At 43.3% G+C, this 21,378-nt stretch overlaps 2 protein-coding genes across 3 annotated transcripts in view; both read left to right on the plus strand.

Moving 5' to 3' along the window:
* The window catches only part of LIPA (lipase A, lysosomal acid type), a gene marked incomplete at its 3' end in the record, with an annotated part of 104,174 nt that extends 92,332 nt beyond the window's left edge, over positions 1-11,842 (plus strand). Inside the window, exons 7-10 of one of the 2 annotated variants that reach the window (XM_079900366.1) lie at positions 1,078-1,224; positions 2,110-2,181; positions 8,625-8,696; positions 9,571-9,804. In XM_079900366.1, coding sequence (XP_079756492.1) covers positions 1,078-1,224; positions 2,110-2,181; positions 8,625-8,696; positions 9,571-9,804 — 525 coding nt within the window. Of the gene's footprint in view, positions 1-1,077; positions 1,225-2,109; positions 2,182-8,624; positions 8,697-9,570 lie in introns of both variants that reach the window. The other variant, XM_079900365.1, reaches the window with a different exon arrangement.
* Positions 11,843-15,992: 4,150 nt separating this feature from the next.
* CH25H (cholesterol 25-hydroxylase) lies at positions 15,993-19,448 on the plus strand. The gene is made up of 2 exons (XM_079900367.1): positions 15,993-16,087; positions 16,495-19,448. The coding sequence occupies exon 2, from the start codon at positions 16,613-16,615 to the stop codon at positions 17,423-17,425; it is 813 nt and encodes a 270-aa protein (XP_079756493.1). The 5' UTR covers positions 15,993-16,087; positions 16,495-16,612; the 3' UTR covers positions 17,426-19,448.
* The last annotated feature ends 1,930 nt before the right edge of the window (positions 19,449-21,378 follow it).

Here is a 21,378-nt window from a genome sequence, read left to right on the forward strand (position 1 = left end):
AACTACTGAACTCTGCCTTTGTCTTCTTTTTTTTTGGCTGCGTTGGGTCTCCGTTGCTGTGCGTGGGCTTTCTCTAGTTGCGGTGAGCGGGGACTACTCTTCGTTGCGGTGCCCGGGCTTTTCATCACGGTGGCTTCTCTTGTTGCGGAGCACGGGCTGTAGGCACGTGGCTTCAGTAGTTGTGGCACATCTGCTCAGTAGTTGTGGCTCGCGGGCCCTAGAGCACGTGGGCTTCAGTAGTTGTGGTGCACCGGCTTAGTTGCTCCGTGGCATGTGGGATCTTCCCGGACTAGGGCTCGAACCCATGTCCCCTGCATTGGCAGGTGGATTCTTAACCACTGCGCCACCAGGGAAGTCCTCTGCCTTTGTCTTATGAAAACAGCCAGAGACAATGTGTATAGAGAAAAGCATGGCCGTGTTCCAATAAACTTTATAAAAACAGGCAGTGCTGGCAGAGAAGGCATGGGGAGTTATTGTTTAAATGGGTACAGAGTTTCAGTCTCAGATGTTGAAAGAGTTCTGGAGGTGGATGGATAGTAGTGATGGTTGCACAACAATGTGAATGTACTAATGCTGCTGACCTGAACACTTAAAAATGGTTAAAATGGTAAATTTTGTATTAAGTATTAAAAAACCCCAAAAGGCAGTGGGCAGGATTTGGCCCACTGGCCAGTAGCATCGGATCAGATGTATGTGTCCTAAGCAGACACATTGCTGACCAACCACAGTTTCAACTCTTTCTCAGAAGTCACTAGCAATCCTTCAAAGTCAGATGAAACTTTGGGGATGGCCCTGGGATCAGGGATCATTCAGGCCCCCTCCCACTGTAAAAGTCTTCTGTGGACCTATGTGATTTTTTGCCTTCTTTTTTTCGTTTGAGACTTTAAATACACATCTGTAACATCTGCTATTGCCTTAGTAAACGTATCACACAGGTGTCCTAGTTTGAACGCCCACTGGTTGCCATTTCTCTTCTGAGGCCATCCGTGGACACGGTTGGCATGTGTCTGCTTGTGAGGTGGGACGTGGAGGCCATACACCAGAAGCAAATGCTGAGATATTCTTTTTATTTTGCAGGACTTATTTGGGGTTAAAGAATTTCTTCCCCAGAGTATGTTTGTGAAGTGGCTGAGTACACATGTTTGTACTCATGTCATTCTGAAGGAGCTTTGCGGAAATGTCTTTTTTGTTATGTGTGGATTTAATGAGAGAAATTTAAATATGGTATGTATGTTTACAATAACACTTGCTTTAAACTGTCAGTGATTTTATTTTATCTGTGAATGTGCTTCTTTGTGTTGGAGGGTGTGGGAGAGGCAGGAATGGCCTCATTAGAGCTCTAAAGGCTCTTTCATTTAACGGGTATAAGAATCAACCTTGGCAGGTACCTGGAACACCACTTGCGGCTAACCTCAGGCCAGCCATTGTCAGCTTCCTACATTGTACCTATGTGGAAACTATGGAATGAGGGAGATCGGTCATCATTTAAATTGCAATATTTATATTTATTATAGTGATCTTTTTCTTCAAAATAATTACTATAAATGTGTTTAAATTTGGAATGGCCATTTACACACACACACAGGCACATACCCACCCATGTATATATACATTTATTTATTTATTTTATAAAATGTAAACCCTTGGCCAGCAATGTGCTGGTGTTTCTAAATACATTCGTAGTTTGTCATGTTGTATTTTGAAAACAGGTCTTAAAATTCTGGAATGAAGGCTCTAGGGAATTTTTAAGGGATGTTAATTTTTCTTGTTTCTGATGAATAAAAGCAAGGTATGATTGTTATATAAAATTTTGGAAATTCAGAAAAATATGAAGAAGAAAATAGAAATGAGCAGTAATCTCAACCAATACAGCCCCACGGTTACCATGTTGCCGTATATCCTTCATGTGTATTCTGTGTGTGTATGTGTGGTTATTCATATTTTTACAGGACGTATTTGTAGTCAAAGAATTTTTTTTCCTGCTCTTAATCTCACGTATTTGAGATTGTGGCTCTGTAGTTTTTAATGCTTCAAGGTGCAAACTATGTTTTTTATCAATGCCTCCTTCAGGCTGTTTTCATTCTTTATTTCCATGTGTTTATTTTGCAGTCTAGAGTGGCTGTGTATGCCACACACTGTCCTGCCGGAACTTCTGTACAAAATATGTTACACTGGAGCCAGGTACGCATTCCAGGAGTACAGTGGGGGGTTTGTGGAACATCGGCCTTAGAAAGTTCTGTGCATTCCATGAAGCAAATAGAAAGGTAGTCTGCTTACACATCTGAGCTGCTTTCCTTCCTGAGTCCTGGGCTCCTGTCACTATGTTTATCTCGCTTGTGTTATCCTCCCTGGGGCAGACTGTACTACGGTATGAGTTCACCAAACAGCTATTGGGGTTGACTTGTTTGTTCTTTTCTTCCCCCTCCCCTCTGTCAGTTTTTCATTGAGTCCCAGATTTATTTTATTTCTGTGTTGCTCCAGAAAGCAAGATTTTAGAGCAGCTTTGGAGATAGAAGCTGCTATTTCAGCATTAACCTATGAACACTGTATGCCTCAAACATCAGTGGAGAAACAGAGCTAAATCAGTCAAGGATATAAGTAAGAGACACTAAATTTTAAAATAGAGTTTTGATTGTATGATCACACATCACGAAAGTATGCATGTTCATTCTAGAAAATGTATAAATTACATACGAGTATAATAATAAAAATTCTCATAAGGTGAAAAATAAAATTGTTCTGTAATCCCACACAGAGATAGAGAATGTGTACCAGGGATATAAAATGTCTCTGCATTCTACTCCATATCTCTTGCTGCGTATCATTTCAGAAAGAAGTGGTTAAAGATACAGATAGAAATCATAATTGTAGAAATAGATTGTTTACTTTTCTTCTCACTCTTTTATAGCTGTTTTTTTTCACCTGACAATATGTCAGGGACTTTTTCTACCTCAGGACATGTTTTTGTATAATTTTTCCCCCAAAATTCTTTTTAAATATGAAATAACTCACCATTTAAGCATCAGACCAAGATGCAGTGAGTGCCTTGGGTAGCAATCTTCAAACAACTGGCAGTCACTGCCTGTATCAGAATCATGTGAGTTGCTTTTAAAAGTACACTTTTTAATATAATATTATTTTTAAAAAGTAAGGGACATTGGGTTTGTGGTAGAGCTGTTGGATTAGCTACAATCCAGGCTTTTAAACACTAAGACTCCTGTGTCCCATCCCTAGAGATTCTAATTCATTCGGACTGCAGTGTGTATACCTTTACTTTTTTTAAACATCTTTGCCGAGGTATAAGTGACATACAATATTTGAAGTGTACAATGTAGTATGTTTTGCCATAGATATACACCTGCAAAGCCATCACCACAATCAAACCAGTGAACGTATCTGTCACCCCCAGAAGCCCCCTTGAGTACCCCCTCCACCCTCTCCCATCTGCAGCGACCCATCTGCTTTCTGTCACTATAGGTTACTTTGAATTTTCCAGAGTTTGGTCTAAATATAATCATACAGTATATATTTGTTTTTGTCTGGCTTCTCTCAGCATCATTATTTTGAGATTCACCCAAGTTGTCATGTGCATCAGTACTTCATTTCTTTCTGGTGCTGAGTGGTGAGAATTTATATTTTTTAAAAATTCTGCCCATTAGACTCTTCTGCCCAACTGGATTTGGGAACCTCTGATCCGGGACATCACTGGTGCTTTGGTATCCTTCCTCAGTTGTCCCAGGAACGCTGTCAGTTGCGAGTGCTATTGGTTACCTCTCCTTGGGCTTATCCCTATGGAACCAGGCAGGACCCGGCCTGAGGCTTTTAGCCCCGTAGTGACTGTAGGGCCTAGTGTTAAGCGTCAGGGACTCAGTACCAGAGTTTGGCCTAGAAGAGGGGCATCTGGAAGGCAGGTAGCTCATGACATGCTGAGGAGCACACCTTTACCTCTGAAGGGATGTCCCGAAACCTTCAGAAGTCCTCAGATGTTCACCCCCAAGCGTCCACCCAGTCCCCTACTTTTCTCCCCAGACACTTCTCCATCTAGAGCCGCTTGTTTTCTCTGTGTGCCCTGGCATCAGAAGAGGCTTATCTTTCTGAGCATTTTTACCCTCTTACCTATTGGACATTTTCCAGTAAGGTCCAGTTTCTGTCACCTCAGGAGTCAGTGCTCCCCTGTGTGGAGGACGACTGAGCCGGGCTGGAGGCAGATGCTGAGCGGCCCACGCTGGCACCCCCATGCCTCAGCAGAGCACAGGGGACCGCCAGCCCTAGCCTTTCAGGTACCCTTGGGAATGTGGTGCATGTCACAGCATGGTAGTCCTCCAGCCTTCTGCGCTGCAGGCCCCCACTGGCGTTGGGTTTGCCTAGAGCTCTTGGATTGCCTGCAATCCAGGCTCCTGCTCTTGTTCCAGCGCTTTTTTTTGCGGTACGCGGGCCTCTCACTGTTGTGGCCTCTCCCGCTGCGGAGCACAGGCTCTGGGCGTGCAGGCTCAGCGGCCACGGCTCACGGGCCCAGCCGCTCCGTGGCATGTGGGATCTTCCCGGACCGGGGCACGAACCCGCGTCCCCTGCATCGGCAGGCGGACTCTCAACCACTGCGCCACCAGGGAAGCCCATTCCAGCCCTTTTGTCAAGCAGCTGACTGGGGTCAGGGGCTGCTGGCTGTGGATCAGAGCACCGCTCTCAGGCCCAGTGGTGACCACGTGGTTTTAGGTCCTCACTGCATTGCAATGTGCACCACGAACGTTTCTGAAGGCCAGATTCCCTGCAGCAGTCAGCCCTGCCCTTTGTTCTTCTGCTCCCTGTGTCATCCCTTTGTTAAGAAAATGGTTGCTTTGTGCAGCTGTTTCATAGGATCTTCTTGACTCTCCCTCCTCTGGGCTGTTGGCCAAGGGCTGCCGGCCAGGGACTGCCACTCTCTGCCTACCCAGGACGTGCTGGGGCAGCAGCCCTGGTCCCTGCTGGGAGAGGCTTCCACTGAGGGTGTGCGGGGCCTGGATCCTGGCAGGCTTGAGGGCTACAATTCAGATGTGAAGTTGGGAGGTTTCCGTGGCAGGAGTTTGGGGGTGCCCTTAAAGGCCATTCTATTCATAGTAAATTTTGAAATGGATCTTTTGTATAAGTAATTAGCATTCAGTTCTCGAAGTTCTAAACCCTAGTTCTTCACTGGTTTTTTTAATTTAGCTTAGAAATCTTCTCCTTCTCTTATAAGCCTCACACGTTTCAGAGACCCTCCGGAATCTCTAGCCCCCTTGCCAGCTATGCCCAGAGCCCAGCTACTTGCTCCTGTTTGAAGAAGGCTGGTCCTAACATATCTTTACAGCGCTGTTCAGAATTACTTAGGGTGCTATAAAAAAAATACAGTTTCTTGGGTCTACCCAAGACTTGTTGAGAATCAGAATTCCTGAGGGTATGGCTCTGGGATCTGCATTTTAATAAGCACCTTGTAAGATCTGATGTTCTCTATTGTTTGAAACCTGCTGCTTAAAAAAAAAATGCAAAATATACATTAGCTAGGCTCTTCAAAACACTGTAAGAGACATTTAGTAAAATTTTTGTTATACATATATGTTCATTATGAAATTTTAAAAATATGTGAGTACAAGAAGAAAATACATTACCTGTATGTCTACCACCAGGGATAACTACGATTAGTATTTGCGTATTCTAGGGGAGGTAAAATTTTTCCTTTACTCTCTTCGGGTTTCTGACTGGGACTGACATAGGACAAATTAACTGGAGAAAAGCATATGGATTTCATTTATGTGTACATGGGAGCCCTCACAAAAATGAAGACCCAAAGAAGTAACTAGGCCTAAGTGCTTATATACTAGGTTGAACAAAGGGTAGCAGTTTTAGAAAAGTAACTAAAATATATGGGGAGACTTACAAGACATGAGAGTTATTTTCACAAGGTCTTTTTGTATAGATTTCTGTCAGCCTCCTCTTTTAGACTCTGGTGATGAGCACGCTTCTTCCTCCTGGTATAGGGAGGGCTTCTTTCACATGGGAGTTTTGTGTTCTCCTTTTAGAAAGAAAAAGGAAGGTCAGCGTCCTCTTCACATCTTCTGTTTTTCAAGTGCCTTTAACTCAAAATAATCATTATGCCAAAGCGGCATATTTTGGGGTGGCATGTCCTGAACTCTTACACTGTAATCTTATAATTTTTTTGGGTATAATTGTTTCCATTACAGAAGGAGGATTATACTACGTGCACTTTTTAATAATTTTATTTTTTATTTGATTAAACAGCATTGTATTTCTGAGGTACAGGCTAAGTTGCTGTATCCAAGACCCTAAAATACAGCATCTAAATAAATAGTTTCCTTCCTCAGAATCCAGTCCAGACATCAGTGGCACACAGTTGTGGAGGAGTTGTGACCGCTTTGGGAAGTCATGCAGTGACCCAGTCCCCTCTGCACTATAGCTTGGCCATCTCTGGGGCGCTGGCCTCTTCTGCCTGGTTGAAACTGGGTCACGTTCATGGCAGTTCCAGCCCCCAGGAAGAAGGCACATGAGGGATATGGTTCCTACCCTGGCAGCCATGTGCTTAGCAAAAACTTTAGAAATTTTATTACTGAAAGGAAGAAGGCAGGAATGGGTACTGGGGGGCAGATAGCAGCCTCTGCCATGATCAGAAATGCTTTTCCAGGTCAATAACTACACTTAAAAATATTTGTAACTGAGGACAACTTTTTATTGTTCGAATTTATTATTATTACTATGATAGGTTTTTTGGCAATAAAACATTCTGGGATAAATATTCTTGAATTAGAGATCTGTCCTTATACATTAGGCAGATGACTTCCTTAGGATACAGTCTTAGTAGACTTAGTGATCAGAGGGTAGGCATCTCTTTAAGACTTCCAAATACGTTTGGTACTTTAGAAAGGTTGAACCTATTTACATTTTCATTACCAACAAGATGTTAAAATAATTTTTTAAATAGTTTAAAATTAACTTAAAATATTCATATGTGGATAAGGTCAGGTGGAAATGCTTATAATATTAGGAGAGACTAAAAACTCTCTCCTAGTATTATAAGCATTTTCACCTGACCTTTATCCACACAAGATTACCACTTAAGTATAGCCATAGTGCATGTTCAATTTTACTTTCTGACTTTTCTCCACTTAGTATTATTTATAAACAGTTTTTCTTTCTATTGTATTATATTTGTATTTATGACAGTGGCATACCATGTGTATATTGATGTAATATAATGTATTTAACCAAGTATCTGTCATTGGATGTTAGCTTATTCGCAGGTTTTTGTTACTATGAATAGTCTTCTTCACATTTCCCTCCTTCTGAGATGCCCTTTCAAGGGCGTAGTTTGAAGTCCTATGACGCTGAGCACAAAAGTCAAATCTGAAGTTTAGCCTGAACTCTCGGCACGTCTTTCCTTTGTTTCTATACTCACTCTGGGTGCTTTATATAAAAGCCAAAGACATATGTGAGAAAGTGACAAGCTGGTGTCTGTCTATGGGGGCAGAACAACTTGCATTGATATATTTTCACTGGCATTTAGAGCTAGGGAAGAGATGCACTGACAGGTGCTGTAAATTCATATCTTATTCTGCTTGTTAAATGTGCTGCAGGTATTAATATGTGTCATTTGCAATGGCAAATGCAGATGCTAAACATTCCCCCTGTAGTACCTCATCTCACACTGTTGTTTATTGTATAAACCAGTAGAATTTTATGCAATTGATAAGAACTGAAGCCAAAGGCAGTTCTGACAAAGAATGCCTAGGTTTTTCCTGTTTACCAGACGCCACCCTCTGGCCAAAGCTTATTAAACAGTTTCCAATTCATTTGGTTCGCCAATTTTGGATTTAATTCTTGACATATTTTTAATTGGGGGATATAGAGGAGGTATGGATTTGCATTATTTAAAAATTTATGAATAAGTGACTTTTTGTTCATATTTTTCTATCATGCTATCCTAAATAAGCATACATTTAAATTTCATATACAATATCATTTCATGGCTCTAGTATCCTCAACTGATTAGAATTGTTCAGTGTACAGTACAATTTGGTGATTTTACTGGTACTGGTACTCAAGAAAAAGTGTTAAATGAATTAAATTCGTAAAATATTAAATAATATAACTAGTCAAATCGGATGGATATATAGGAAATATGATGGAGATTATATGTAATATAATTACATATACAATTAATGTATTTACATAATAATATAAATACACATTAATATATTAATCCATTGTTATATGTAATATGTATTTCTTTCCCAAGTGAGATAGTGAACTCTTTGGAAAAGTTTAAGATTCAAATTCCAATAAAAAAACATCAGCGTAAAGTTTATCCAACGGGTGCAATGCTGATCCAGGATCATTTACAGCACATATGTGTAGCTGCTTTATTGTGTCATGTAATAGCTACTTTCCAATCATACAGTGAGAAATTGAGTCATTTAGGAAAGGAGAGCAAAATTATGCCGTTTTATTTTAAATTGCAGTTTGGAAATTAAGAGTGAATCTGGGTATCGGTGGAAACTTGGTATCTGAGGGGGTGGCTTAACTCTTGCAACCTGTGATGCTATATCAGATTTCTGTGTTAGATAACTTTATTTCTCCCCCAATTATCTTCTGTCTAGCTTGTTAAATTGCAGAAGTTTCAAGCCTTCGACTGGGGAAGTAGTGCCAAGAATTATTTTCATTACAACCAGGTAAAGTCTTCAGAGTCTTTAGAATTAAAATGGGCCCTGAAAACTCATCAAGGAAGCCAGCCTGAGTTATGAGGATTCTGGCTGGGTTCAGGTGCCAGGGGAAATGGTCGGGAGGGTTGACTAGGTAGCCTTTGTTTCCCCCCAGTCAGTTCTAGAACAACCTAAGCATCCTGGTTCGTGCTTTGGACCTTGTCCTTTCCCTGGCTCTGTATAGTCATCTCTGTCATCGGTCATGGATAGTGATCAGGCAGGCACACAGACCTTAAGAGTCAGACAAGCCTATAGGGCTGTTATCTGGTGGTTGGGGGGCCTTGGACAAATTACGTTGCCTAAACCTTTTCTTCCATATACACATGAATTGACCACTTTTTGGGTGCTAAGGGCTCTAAAATGGGAGGCACTCTGCTCATGTTTTTCTTATTTAATTCTCAGAATATCCCTGTGACATAGATGTGATGATGATTAAAGAGGAAGAAACAGAGGCTTAGGGAATTTCTATGACTTGGGTCACACCCCAGAGGGAAGGGAGGTGTGGATATGACTCCAAAGCCCCTTCCCAACCACTTGGTTTGGTTCTACAGCTTGGCATCAACTACCTGGGAGAATGACACCTTCCTCCCAGGGGATGAAACTCGTTACCTTGCCCAACACAGGGTAACAACTCGATAGCTAGCAGTGGTAACGGCTAGCATTCTTTTCTTGTGGGTTAGGCTTCTTTTTGTTCTGGTAATAGCAACCTGAAAAGTAACTAGAGTGATTTTCAAACTTTAATCTTTGATTCTCAGATCAGATTGACTAATCAGTGTTTACTGGGGATTGTATTTTTGTCAATTAAAACAACAAAGACAAAGCTTTCTATGGGTTTTCATTACAGAGTTACCCTCCCTCTTACAATGTGAGAGACATGCTGGTGCGGACCGCTGTCTGGAGTGGGGGGCAGGACTGGCTCGCGGACGTCAGCGACGTCAGTGTCTTACTGACCCAGATCTCCAACTTGGTGTACCACAAGCACATTCCTGAGTGGGAGCATCTCGACTTCATCTGGGGCTTGGATGCCCCGTGGCGGCTCTATAATGAAATAATAAGTCTAATGAGGAAGTATCAGTGAACGCCAGGCTGGAGACATTTACTGTCAAGTCATGTTAAATCTGTTTGCTTAATTTCTCTAAATATACTTGTTTTCCTTTCCCAGGTGTTTCGTATTTTTATATTCAAGAAAATGATGCCGTTGAAGATGCCCAGTTCTCTCCAGTTAGGATAAGAAACGCTTTTGCTTTTTTTGTTTAATCAAACAAACTGCCCGCCCACCTTTGATCCTCTCCCATGGGGAGGAGAGTGGTCTTAAACCTGAGGAGGGGTGGGTGGTGGTTTGGAAATCCGCAGTTTCCACTGAGCGAGGCTGTGAGTGGTGTCTGAGCCCTGATTAACCCCATTTGCAGGTAGTGGCTGCAGGTGCGACCCTGGATTCAAGGACTGTCCATCCAATGCTCTCCTTGGACAAATGAAGCAACCAAAGCTGGCAGAGACAATGCCATAGGGCTCCCAAAACATAGATTTAGGAGTCTAATGTGATCTCTCCCACTACTCTGTAAGCTTGAAGATATATCTTACTTATCTCTGTATGCCCAGAATCTAACACAATAACCTGGAATATTAGTGAGTTAATAAACATATGCGGACTGACAGAATGTGTGACAAGCGATGGACTTTGTCATTTAGCTATATGAAATTAGATGCACAAGTAACATCTGGGCGGGTCTGAAGTGGAATCTGATTTTTCATGGCAACTAAAGTGAAATCGTAAAGAAAAGAGTAAAATTGTACTAGATGCGAAGGATCTACGTCCCCAGGAGGATGCCACTCTCCCCACTGGCCTTATGTCCCCCTCAAGAAAGAACAATGCTTTCTCCTTTGACGAAGGCAAACTGGTTTGGCCAACCAGGTACAAGATTCTTGGGTCAGGGCCAGAAAGAACAGGACAGTGAGTGGCTGTTTTTGTTTGTTGTTTTCCAGCAGCAGTGGGAGAGAGCTCGTCAGAGAATGGCTTCTGTGTCCTGGGTGACTTGGTTTCCCTTCTTTGGTTGCTGCCGTGGAGTCTCCTTCAGATGCCCTTGAGAACTTGTGGTCAGTCAATCTGCCACTCAGACCACGGGAATGAATGAGCGGGGGCTACATTCTATAGAGTCCACCTGTTGGAGTGTTTTTCTCTTCACCTCCTTCCCAAACTGTTCTTTGGGGATTTTTCTTCAGTATGTGGGCCAGTCCAGAGGTGGAGATGTTGCATGGTGGTTTTTACTACAGTTGGGCTACACGGTGCATTTGCCTTTGTTGCTGGCCTCTTGCTCCTGATGCAGCTGTGTAGGCTCTTATATCCTTACAACCCTAGCTGCATTCATGTAGCTTTATTTTACCGTTGGCTGACAGTACAGAACAAGATTGGACCTTGTACCTTGAGAAGTCCTGTAACAGGTTGGGAGGAGTTCTGACTCTCTTCTTTTCCACTGGGTTTGCTATATATTCTTTTGAGCAGAGCACAGAGATCTCCACAGACCTCTAGGGCAAGGAGAAGACTAGTTAATATTCCATCAACTTGGAACTCCAAGATCTTGTGTTTACTTGGGTAAAGCCACTGCATGAAGTCACAATTGAGAATGAAGTCATTTTTTTCATTCGCCATAAGGGGGCGCTCTTGGCTCTGCTTCTTAACCTTTTCTGGGCTAGGCAGAGAACTTTGCTGATTTAGGAGGCAACTGGTAATTTGAGGACTGATAAGACCAACCATGTCTGTGGTCATTTCTGTCCAGGATTATAACTAATTCTTGCCTAATTCGTAATATCTGAAAAATGTTCTCAAAGAATAACTGTGCCCCAAATGGGACATGAAAATAAAAACTTGCCTAATAGCTAAGAGTGGTCAGAACCTCAGACATGGGGAGGAAGTGGGGAATGCTTTAACCAAGGCTTCACACTTATTAAGACTGTTGATATTATCTCCAAACAATGATTATTTTGTGTTTGTGGGTATGAAATGTGTTAATTTGTTAAATGTATGCCTTTAAAGTATCCTGTAATTTTAACTCGTCATTTTTTTTTTGATATATGGAGAGATTTTCAAAATGTGACCCCTGAAAGACAACATCAGGTTATCATAATTCTGATTTTAAAAAGTTTGTCAGTGATTCATTCAAGAGTATTTATTGAGTATTTATTGTACTGTGCAAGGTACAGATTTCAAGATCAATTCCAAACTAAACAAGTAAAACCTTCTCTACCAACTTGGTTTAGTAGTACTAAAACAAATACTTTGCATTTTTACACTGTGCCTTCCGGGGTTTTAACGCCTTCTCATAAGGCTTTGATCTTTACAGCACCCCTTTGACGGGTAAGGTGAGTATTTTCTCTGCTTTACAGGCAACGGTATGCCTTTTAATGGGGATGATTTTATATGCTTTAAGTATTTTAAGCAGGTTGTTGAGAGTTCCAACAATGTCAGTAGAAGCACCCACTTACATGTGACACAGATGGATCAAAATATAAAGAGAACACTTTTAAAAACAAGTATGTCTCAGCATCTGTGTCAAATAAGGCCATCAAGGACTCTCTTGGGGGAGCTTATACCCTCCCCCCGCCAAGTTCTTCATCAGCATCCCCTACTGTTTTGGTGTTGATAATTATTGTTTTCTGAGTCTCTTGTAAACTGCCCTATAAGTGGAACGTCGGTGCCGCACTCCAACACCAAACTCCTCCTGTAGAGGTACCTACCTTGAAATTGACACTGACCAAGTTCTGCTCTCAGTCTGGCTCTTACTTCCTATTGAACCCTAGCTAGTCTTGACTTTTCTGAGACTGAGTCTTCATGTTTCCAAGGAGGGATTAGATTTTGATCTTTGAGTTTGCTCCACCCTCTATGAGTTTTACGTGTTACAACTGTAAAACGTTAAAACACTTCTCATCTCTGATACCCAGGAATAATCGTTTCGGTTAGATAGATGCCAACACAGTCTCACCTAATTATGGAAAGAAAAAATAATCGTAAAGGCCATGCAAGAAAAGAAATTGTGTCATTGGTAAAGGGTTTTTCCAACTACATCTTCTATTTTGTTCTTGTGGGGAGGTGGGGGCATTACACGTTGTCTTTTGGTGAGTTGGTACCAAAGAGCTTTGAGATTGTGTTAAACAGGCACAGACCCGATTGGTGTACTCTCAGAAGAGTGATTGGATCTCTGTCAGAAAGACCACGCCAAGATAAAAATACACAGAAGTCGAAACCAACTGGAGAAGCACAAGAAATAGTGTGGCCAAAATCCTAATACCATCACAAGTCAGTAAACACCCCCTTCTATGGAAAACCATCCCAGTAATCCCAGTAAGTAAATAGACTTAAATGATATCAACCAGTGCCCCAGAAAAAATTCCTTTTTAAGCCTCTATTTAAAGCCAATATCTTCTAAAATGAGCATTGAGTTCACAGATATCTTTTGAACCTCATATGATGCTTGACACTGTGGGAAAAAAATCCTAGACGATACTCTGTGCCCTAAAAAGACCTATTCATCTAGCAAGCCATTAACTAAATTTTGTGTAAGTTTAAAGTGTTTAAAGGTGCATGTTTGCCAGTGCAGGAAGTGGCATTACTTAAGGCTAAATAGGGCTCAATTTTATTTGGGTCCATTAAGTGGGGTGCTGGTTTTGATCGGTCAAAATGTTGTGCCTACTGTTTCAGCATCCTCCGTGAGAGAGAGTGGACAACTGATGAGATTTTAACTGATCACTTTCCCCGAGACAATTGCATTTGTAGATAGGAGGACACAGACTTCTGTCCTGGTGTGGGGGGTGCTTCATGGGCTGGAAAGGCAGAGAAGCTGGTGGCTATTCTTCAAAGTGCTGCTGCAAGTAAGAGGGGAGAGCCTGGGCCAAGCAGGCCGAAGCTGTGGCTTCAGGTCTTGCTGCTCAGGGTTTTATGGAGCATATTCTAACAGGCTTAGGGATAGAGGATGGAAGAACCAAGTAAGAAAAAGAACGTGATGGTTGAGGCTGGGGTCTCAGAGGAGGCAGTCCTGATAGCAATCTATTAGCTAAATCCAAATTAAGCAAATGAAGCCACCCGCTTAAATCTGAGAGATTCCAAAGCATTCAAGCATGAGAGCTGAAGCCAAGGAAAAGAACAGCATGTGCTGAACGGAAATTTGAAGGTTGACTTAATGTCTGTGGAGGGCAAATCTGAGTGACATCGTACTTCTGAGCAGAATTCATTTGGAAGTGTGAGAAAGTGAGCTTTGATGGTCCCTCTGGAGCACTGAGGAGCCCAAGAGTGAAGGCTTAGTAAATGGCCTAAGAGACATTCAATAGTGTGGTGTAATTCTCAAACTACTTCTTAAAAATCACCCCCCCACACACACCCCCAAAAAAGTAAAGGAGAAAAAGCCCTCCTCTTCTCTCTGAGTTGCTGCATGAGTTATACAAAATTCAAAGGTAGGGTGATGTCTGCCAGGAATGGGAAAGAAGTGGTGCCTGGGTTGTCCTAAAGGTGAACTGCAAAGAGCAGTGGAGGAGGGGGAAGATTGAAGAGGAGCCTAGAAAGGACAGGCTGTCTAACTGGGAGAAACCCCCCCAGCAGGGAAGCCAAGGGCCTGCATGGTACCTGTCTCTGCTACCATCCAGATATCCAAGCAACATTAGAAAATTCACCCCCTTTCCTTTTTCGCATTGGCTGTCAAGAAGCTCAAAGCTGCTTCTGAACATTTATCTGATCAAGACACAAGCAGAATATCATAATATTCTTATGGCCAACTGAGTTTAAAAAAAATAAAAAAGGCTGCAGTAGGGCCAGATGCTGGGGGTTCCAGAGAATGGGCATCTGAGGAATATCCATATTCCATTAGTGGCAGTTCAAGGAGGTTCTGAATTATGAATTGACCTATCATAGGGGTGTGTGTGTATACATACACATAAAACATCCCATATATATCTTATATATTAATATATATGTTATGAATTGGACTATTACACATCATCTATTTTAGGCCCATATATTGGTCTATATTTTTGTTGTACTTATTTCCTCATAGTACATGGCTTTTTATCTTTATTTCTCTTTACATAACTTTATTTGATGTTAAATGAAAACTTCCTCAATTATTCTTTAGGTAAAATGTGGAGTACACATTTAAAATAATATGTCTTATTCTGTAACTCTGTTCCAGGCACTATACTTTTCCTTCTGTAAGACCATGGCAATAATAATCTTGGCCGTGTGGCAAACCCTGCTCTTCTAAGGACTGGATGAAATCACTTCAAGTAAAACACTTAGGTAATGCCTGGCAGACGTTACATAGTAACTTTAACATTATTGTTATTGTTTTCTCATTTAATGCTTGCAGTAGCCTCATGCGGCGGCTACTATTGTTATTTCCCTTTGGAAAGGAAGGGGTGATAAGAATACGCAAAGCTTCATGGAGAGAGACGCTGGCCCCATCCTCATTGTCTGTGAGGCAAGAAGAGGCAAAGCTAGGGTTAGGAGCGATCCCTGGCTTCGAAGTTTCCGTCCCAAACTTCTATCCTCTAGGCGCCCCTTGTGTCTGGCCCCCGGGTCAAACGCGGAGGTTGCTTTTCATGCAAGTTCTGGGGTCACCCCCTGCCCCCGCCCCGACCCAGCACAGCTCTCTTAGTACCGACTTCCTCAGGCTCAGTCCAGGCCAGTCGACTCCAGCTGATGGTGGAGAAACGCAGAGGTGAGCGTGGCCTCGCCGGTGGGCTCTCTGAGCCTGGGATGGTTTGGGGGAATAGGCGTCAAGGACGTGGGGCAAGTTGGCTTCGCGAAGCCAGCAAGGGAAAGGTAGGGAGGGCGTGACATCATCTGTTCAATCAACAGCCTCCCCTGAGGCTTCCAGAATGCAAAAATACTCCCTTGATTCTCAAAGTGGGTGGTTTACTGATTTCACTGCTTCCACCCCAAATTGAGATGCAGCGGCTTTTAGCCAGATCTGGGCAAGCTCTGGATGTTAAATCCAGCCCTTGACTTACTTTTTTCTCTTTTTTTTGTAAAGTGAAGGATAACAGTCGCGGTCCCCTCTCATTCCCTCCGTGCCTCCAGGTTCACGTCGCTGGTCTGGGCGACCCCGGCGCGCCGCGAAGGGACGACCCGCCCGCCAGGTTTGGGGGCTCCTCCGGGGGAGTCTGCGTGAGGTGGGATCCGGAGCAGTCCGCGAGCTGGCGGGCATAGCTCCTCACCGGAGACACTGAAACTGGAGGAGGTTCCCGTCCCGCCAATCTGATTTCCTGCGCTGCGCGCCGCTGAAGACCCGCGGTTAACTGCAAAAGGGTAGTTTGCTGATCACTGCTGGTTAGATCAATACGGCGAGAGCAGAAAGAAAAGATCCGAAATACGAAAGGTACGTGGCTTTTAAAAGTTTTTTGTTTTTTAATGCAGTTACACTTGTATCTTTATTAAAACACATAGACGCAATTTTACGTATGCATGAAAAAACACAAGTAATTCTGCACTGGTTGCAAAGGAGCTCTTTCCGGTGATGATGGAAATATTCTTCATCTTGTTTGGGAATGGTGATGATCCATGAATTGAGTTGTCAGAACTCGTAGAAACTCTACACTGAAGATCTGTGCATGGTATCGTGTGTAAATTGTACGTCAATTAGAAAATCAGAACGTAATTTTGCATGCATAAGAAAGTACTGCGTGCCGTTGCGTAACTGCATACGTGAATGCCGATTAAATGCAGCTGTAGATGAGTATTTATAGCAACTAAGCGCAACTCTGTTGGATTATTTAATTATGCAAGCTCCCCGAAGCCGGGAAGGGGAGAAAAACGGCGGCTGACATCACTCGGGGCGGGGCCGAAAGCCCTAAGAAAAGTCGGTAGGACCCGAGCGGCAGCCGCAGCCAGACACCAGCTCATCATGAGCAGCCGCAACGGCTCCGAGCTCCACGTCCTCTGCAGCTCCGGCCAGCTGTTCTTGCAGCCCCTCTGGGACCGCCTCAGGACCTGGGAGGCCCTCATCCAGTCGCCCTTCTTCCCCGTCTTCTTCTCCATCACCACCTACGTGGGCTTCTGCCTGCCCTTCGTGGTGCTGGACGTCCTGTGCCCCTGGGTGCCCGCGCTACGGCGCTACAAGATCCACCCGGACTTCTCGCCGTCGGCTTGGCAGCAGCTGCCCTGTCTGGGGCAGACGCTCTACCAGCACGTGGTGTTCGTGTTCCCCATGACACTGCTGCACTGGGCGGCCAGCCCCGCCCTCCTGCCCCCCGAAGCCCCCGAGCTGCTCCAGCTGGTCCGCCACGTCGTGCTCTGCCTGCTGCTCTTCGACACCGAGTTCTTCGTGTGGCACGTGCTGCACCACAAGGTGCCCTGGCTGTACCGGACCTTCCACAAGATGCACCACCAGAACTCGGCCCCGTTCGCGCTGGCCACGCAATACATGAGCGTCGGGGAGCTGTTTTCCTTGGGTTTCTTTGACATGATGAACGTCTTGCTGCTCCAGTGCCACCCGCTCACTGTCCTGACCTTCCACGTGGTCAACATCTGGCTGTCGGTGGAGGACCACTCAGGCTACGACTTCCCCTGGTCCACGCACAAACTGGTACCTTTCGGGTGGTATGGGGGCGTGGAACACCACGACCTGCATCACTCCCAGTTTACCTGCAACTTCGCCCCTTACTTCACACACTGGGACAAAATACTGGGAACTCTGCGGTCTGCTCGCACCAAGTGACATGCAGGCACCCCTCCCGGCGTAGTAGTGTGTGCTGTGGTGAGGGGTGGGTGTACCTCAGACGTTGTGCATTTCACCCTTGAATCGGGAGAGACGCCCTTGAGGTTGCTTTTTTGTTTTATTTGCTGGAAACTTACAGAGAAAATCTGATGTATTTTTCACAATCTAGTAATTTATGTAATGTTTGTATATCAACAATTATATTCTTGATGTGGAATTTCAGCTCACTTCAATAGCCTTGATATCTGGGTACAAAGTATCCAAAATCACTGGCGTATTTAAATAATCTCTGAAAGGGTTTGTTTGAAGAACAAGGAGTTTTACTCTGTTTGAAGGTGTCCTAGAACTAGGCTAAAATAATATATTTTTATGGAGAATCTGATCTGTGACTCTGTAAACAATGCAACATGTTCCTGCTGGACAGTGACTAAGATTATTGTGCCTTTTTTCTTTGTTTTCATAGAGCTGTATATTTATATCGAAGGAAACGTTATTTATGTTTGAAAAAAAGTTAAAAAAGGACATAAACCAAACAAGTACTGGCTTCTGGCATTTTCACTGGCATTTTGACTGATAGAAACTGGAATGAGAACAGGGAGCTGGGATGGCAGGTGCTCTTCAGAGTCTGTGTCAGCCCAGCTGTGGAAAGAGGAATCTGGTGGTGGCAGGTTTGGGGGAGGGGAAGCTTGTAGGAAAGGAGGTCAGAGAAGGGATCTGTTTGTTGGTTTGGGTCTAGAGATTTCACAGAGGGAAAAACACTGTTGTTCTGGATGTGTTTTAGTTGATTTCTGTGTAACAGAAAACTGATAAAACTTACTCTGTAAAGTTTTACAGAGAGATTAACACTGGGCCACCATTGCATTATTTGGGGGGGAAAGGGCGGTGTTGGGGGATGAGTAGAATTAGTGAAGTGCCTTGCTTTGCAAAACGGGTAAGTCAAGTGTGTGCTTTAAAGGGGCTGATAGGTAGGGGAGGGATTATGAGTGAGTCCCCCATAAAGCCATCTAATACAAATGACCATCACACATTGTCTGCAATCTGAGATTTTTGTATGTTCACTTTTCTTTATGAAGACTTACATGCAAACTGCATACTCGTTTCTCAAAGAAAGAAAAAAGTGAAATTTGGCCCTAGATCCCTAGTTCCTCACCTGCAAAAGGAGATTGATTGTGTCCCAGATGTTCTCATAGATTACTTGTGACAGTAAATGTGCCTATAACTGACTGCACACCTGTCACCCATCATGTACCCCATTCTGCTGCTGCATAATTGTTTTAATTTTATCTTTGGAACACCATTTAGACAGATAGGGTAAAGGTAAAAAATCAAGACACTTTAGACAAAAGATCTAAAGAGAGGCAGCTTTGCATGGAATTCTAGGCTCATAATATATGCACCAAACTATCTTGTTTAAAGATGAAAAAAAATCCATCTAAAGACTTGATATCCATACTCTGCCAAATGAACCTCCCTAGAAATACGTTGCGGTGCTCCAAACCTTTGCAAGATGCAATCAGAGTGCCTGGCTGCCCCTCTGATTTTCTCACATTCCCTCCCAATGGGCGTGCCCTCTTGGCTTCTGCTGAAGTCACCTCCTCCTCTGTCCGCAGCAGGACCATGCTGGGACTTAAAGATTATATCAAGAATAAAAAGTGAAATTCGCAAGCTCAGGTAGTGAGGGGAAAATGCCTCACTGGAGGTAGTGTGTTATTATCATGAGCCAAACGGTGAGCAGAGAAAGAAAAGGGGGATGAACAGGCTGGGGTAGAATATATACTATTAGTTGCTTTGAGCAGCTTTAGGCATGCAAAAGCAGTCTGCAAATCTTGGAAAATGACAATTTGTTACAGCTCCCTCCCCGAGAATTTTTGAAATGGGTCATAATGCCTCACTGTGTAAGGGAATTTCCCATTTAGGACAAATTGTACACGTGGAAATTACTTGGGTTCAGAACACTTTCTCAGAGTTGGATGTCTTAGCAGTTTCTGATACCTTGCGGGGTGGAACTAGGGGGGTGAAGAGGATGAGCAATTTCTTGGATAGTTTTGAGAGAAGAAGAACAATGATAATAACGAAATAATGCACATTTGCATGAATTTTCTCACATTGTTTCACTTGTTCCTTACACTCTAAGGGATGTAGAATAGTTATTATTTTTTAAATTTTAATTATTATAATTAAAATAATATAAAAATATAATATATTTTAATATAATATAATATATATAATAATATAATATAAAATATATATAATAATATAATATAAAAAATAATTATCATTATTTTTTCATGATATGGATGGAGACTTGGTATCTGCACCGGTCAAGTGACTTGCTCCAGATGATAAAGTACTAGGATTTGGAGCTGGTTCTTGAACTTAGGTCTTGTAGTGTATACTGTACCTGTCTTTGGGTGGCGCTTATGGTAATCTTCACAACTGCCAGTGAGCTACAAACCCTGCAACACCAACAAATGGCCTCCCTCTGCTATTCCTCCCCTGTCAAACACAGCGTCCGCCATGAATTCAAAGCCTCTGCTTGGCAGGGGAGAAAGCCAGATTAATCTCAGCAGGGCTTGGGAAAGCATGAAGCAGGTCAGAGGCTCTGTTTTCTGTACCCTTGTTGCACATCAGGGAAGAGTACACATGCTGAAGCCAGATTGCCCCGGGAGGGGTGTGGGGGGAAACTTGACTTGGGACTTAACAAACTGAGTGACTCTGGACAAGTTACTTAACCTCTCTGTGCTTGGCTTCCTCATCTGTAAAATGTAGTTAATTATAGAACCTACCTCCTAGAGCTGTTGTGAGAGATTTTGAGCTACTCTGTGTGAGTGCTAGGTGGGTTGGAGGTCTGGACTGTATTTGTGTTTGCTACAAATGATGCTTCACGATGTGAGCTCCAGGACTGTACCAGGATCGTAATCTTCTGTCCACACAGATGTTTGAGCTCTCCTGTCTACAGGGAACCAAAAAAAGTGTTGGAAAGAGCCAGAGGTCTGTGTTTGTCTGATTCTGTTTCCTCACCTCTGAGTCATCCCACTCCCACCTCTTCCTGAGACTTTCACTCCCTATTCACTGCTATCTTCCTAATGATCAAATCCAACGATTTCCCACCCTTGATTTTCCATCTCCTTGGCTTTTTTTTTTTTTTTTTTTTTTTGCAGTACGCGGGCCTCTCACTGTTGTGGCCTCTCCCGTTGCGGAGCACAGGCTCCGGACGCGCAGGCCCAGCGGCCACGGCTCACGGGCCCAGCTTCTCCACAGCATGTGGGATCTTCCCGGACCGGGGCACGAACCCGTGACCCCTGCATCGGCAGGCGGACTCTCAACCACTGCGCCACCAGGGAAGCCCCTTGGCTTTGCTTTTAAGGTATTTGTTTCTGCTCACCAGCCTCTTAGAATGTGGTTCTTGCCTGGTTTTAGTGACGCTTCTCTGTTGTTTTCCTTCCCAATTCTCCAGCTGTTTCTCCTTCCTTCAGTGGCTGCACGCTCTCCTCAGCAGGGAGGCCAGCCTCAAGGTGCTTCTCATTTTATTAAAAAGTATCTATGTTGTGTGTAATGACGATCCTTCCTACCATCTTCTGGTGCACCCTCTAAATCTCTGCTTGCATTGCATTCCAGTGCACACGTGGGCACTTCTACGTGCACAGGCCATGTGAATGTGTATAAGTGCACGACATATGTATACACACTGTCTATGTACCTACCACGTACAAACTATATGTCCACACACTGTTATACGGACACAGACATGCATTTGCCCAGTATATATATATGTGTATGTGAACATACACAGTATATGTATGAACACTATATATGTACAAACATACTTTATACACCCTATACATGTATATATGTACCCATAATATATATACACCATATATATACATGTTCAAACGTGACATATATGTGTACATATATAGAGACATTATATACGTACATCTACCATATATTAT

The sequence above is a fragment of the Stenella coeruleoalba genome, assembly GCF_951394435.1.
Source record: "Stenella coeruleoalba genome assembly, chromosome: 16".
NCBI lineage: Eukaryota > Metazoa > Chordata > Mammalia > Artiodactyla > Delphinidae > Stenella > Stenella coeruleoalba.

What these genes read in the sequence shown, in the direction of transcription:
- CH25H (XM_079900367.1), top strand. Translation starts at nt 16,613, where the DNA reads ATGAGCAGCCGCAACGGCTCCGAGCTCCACGTCCTCTGCAGCTCCGGC.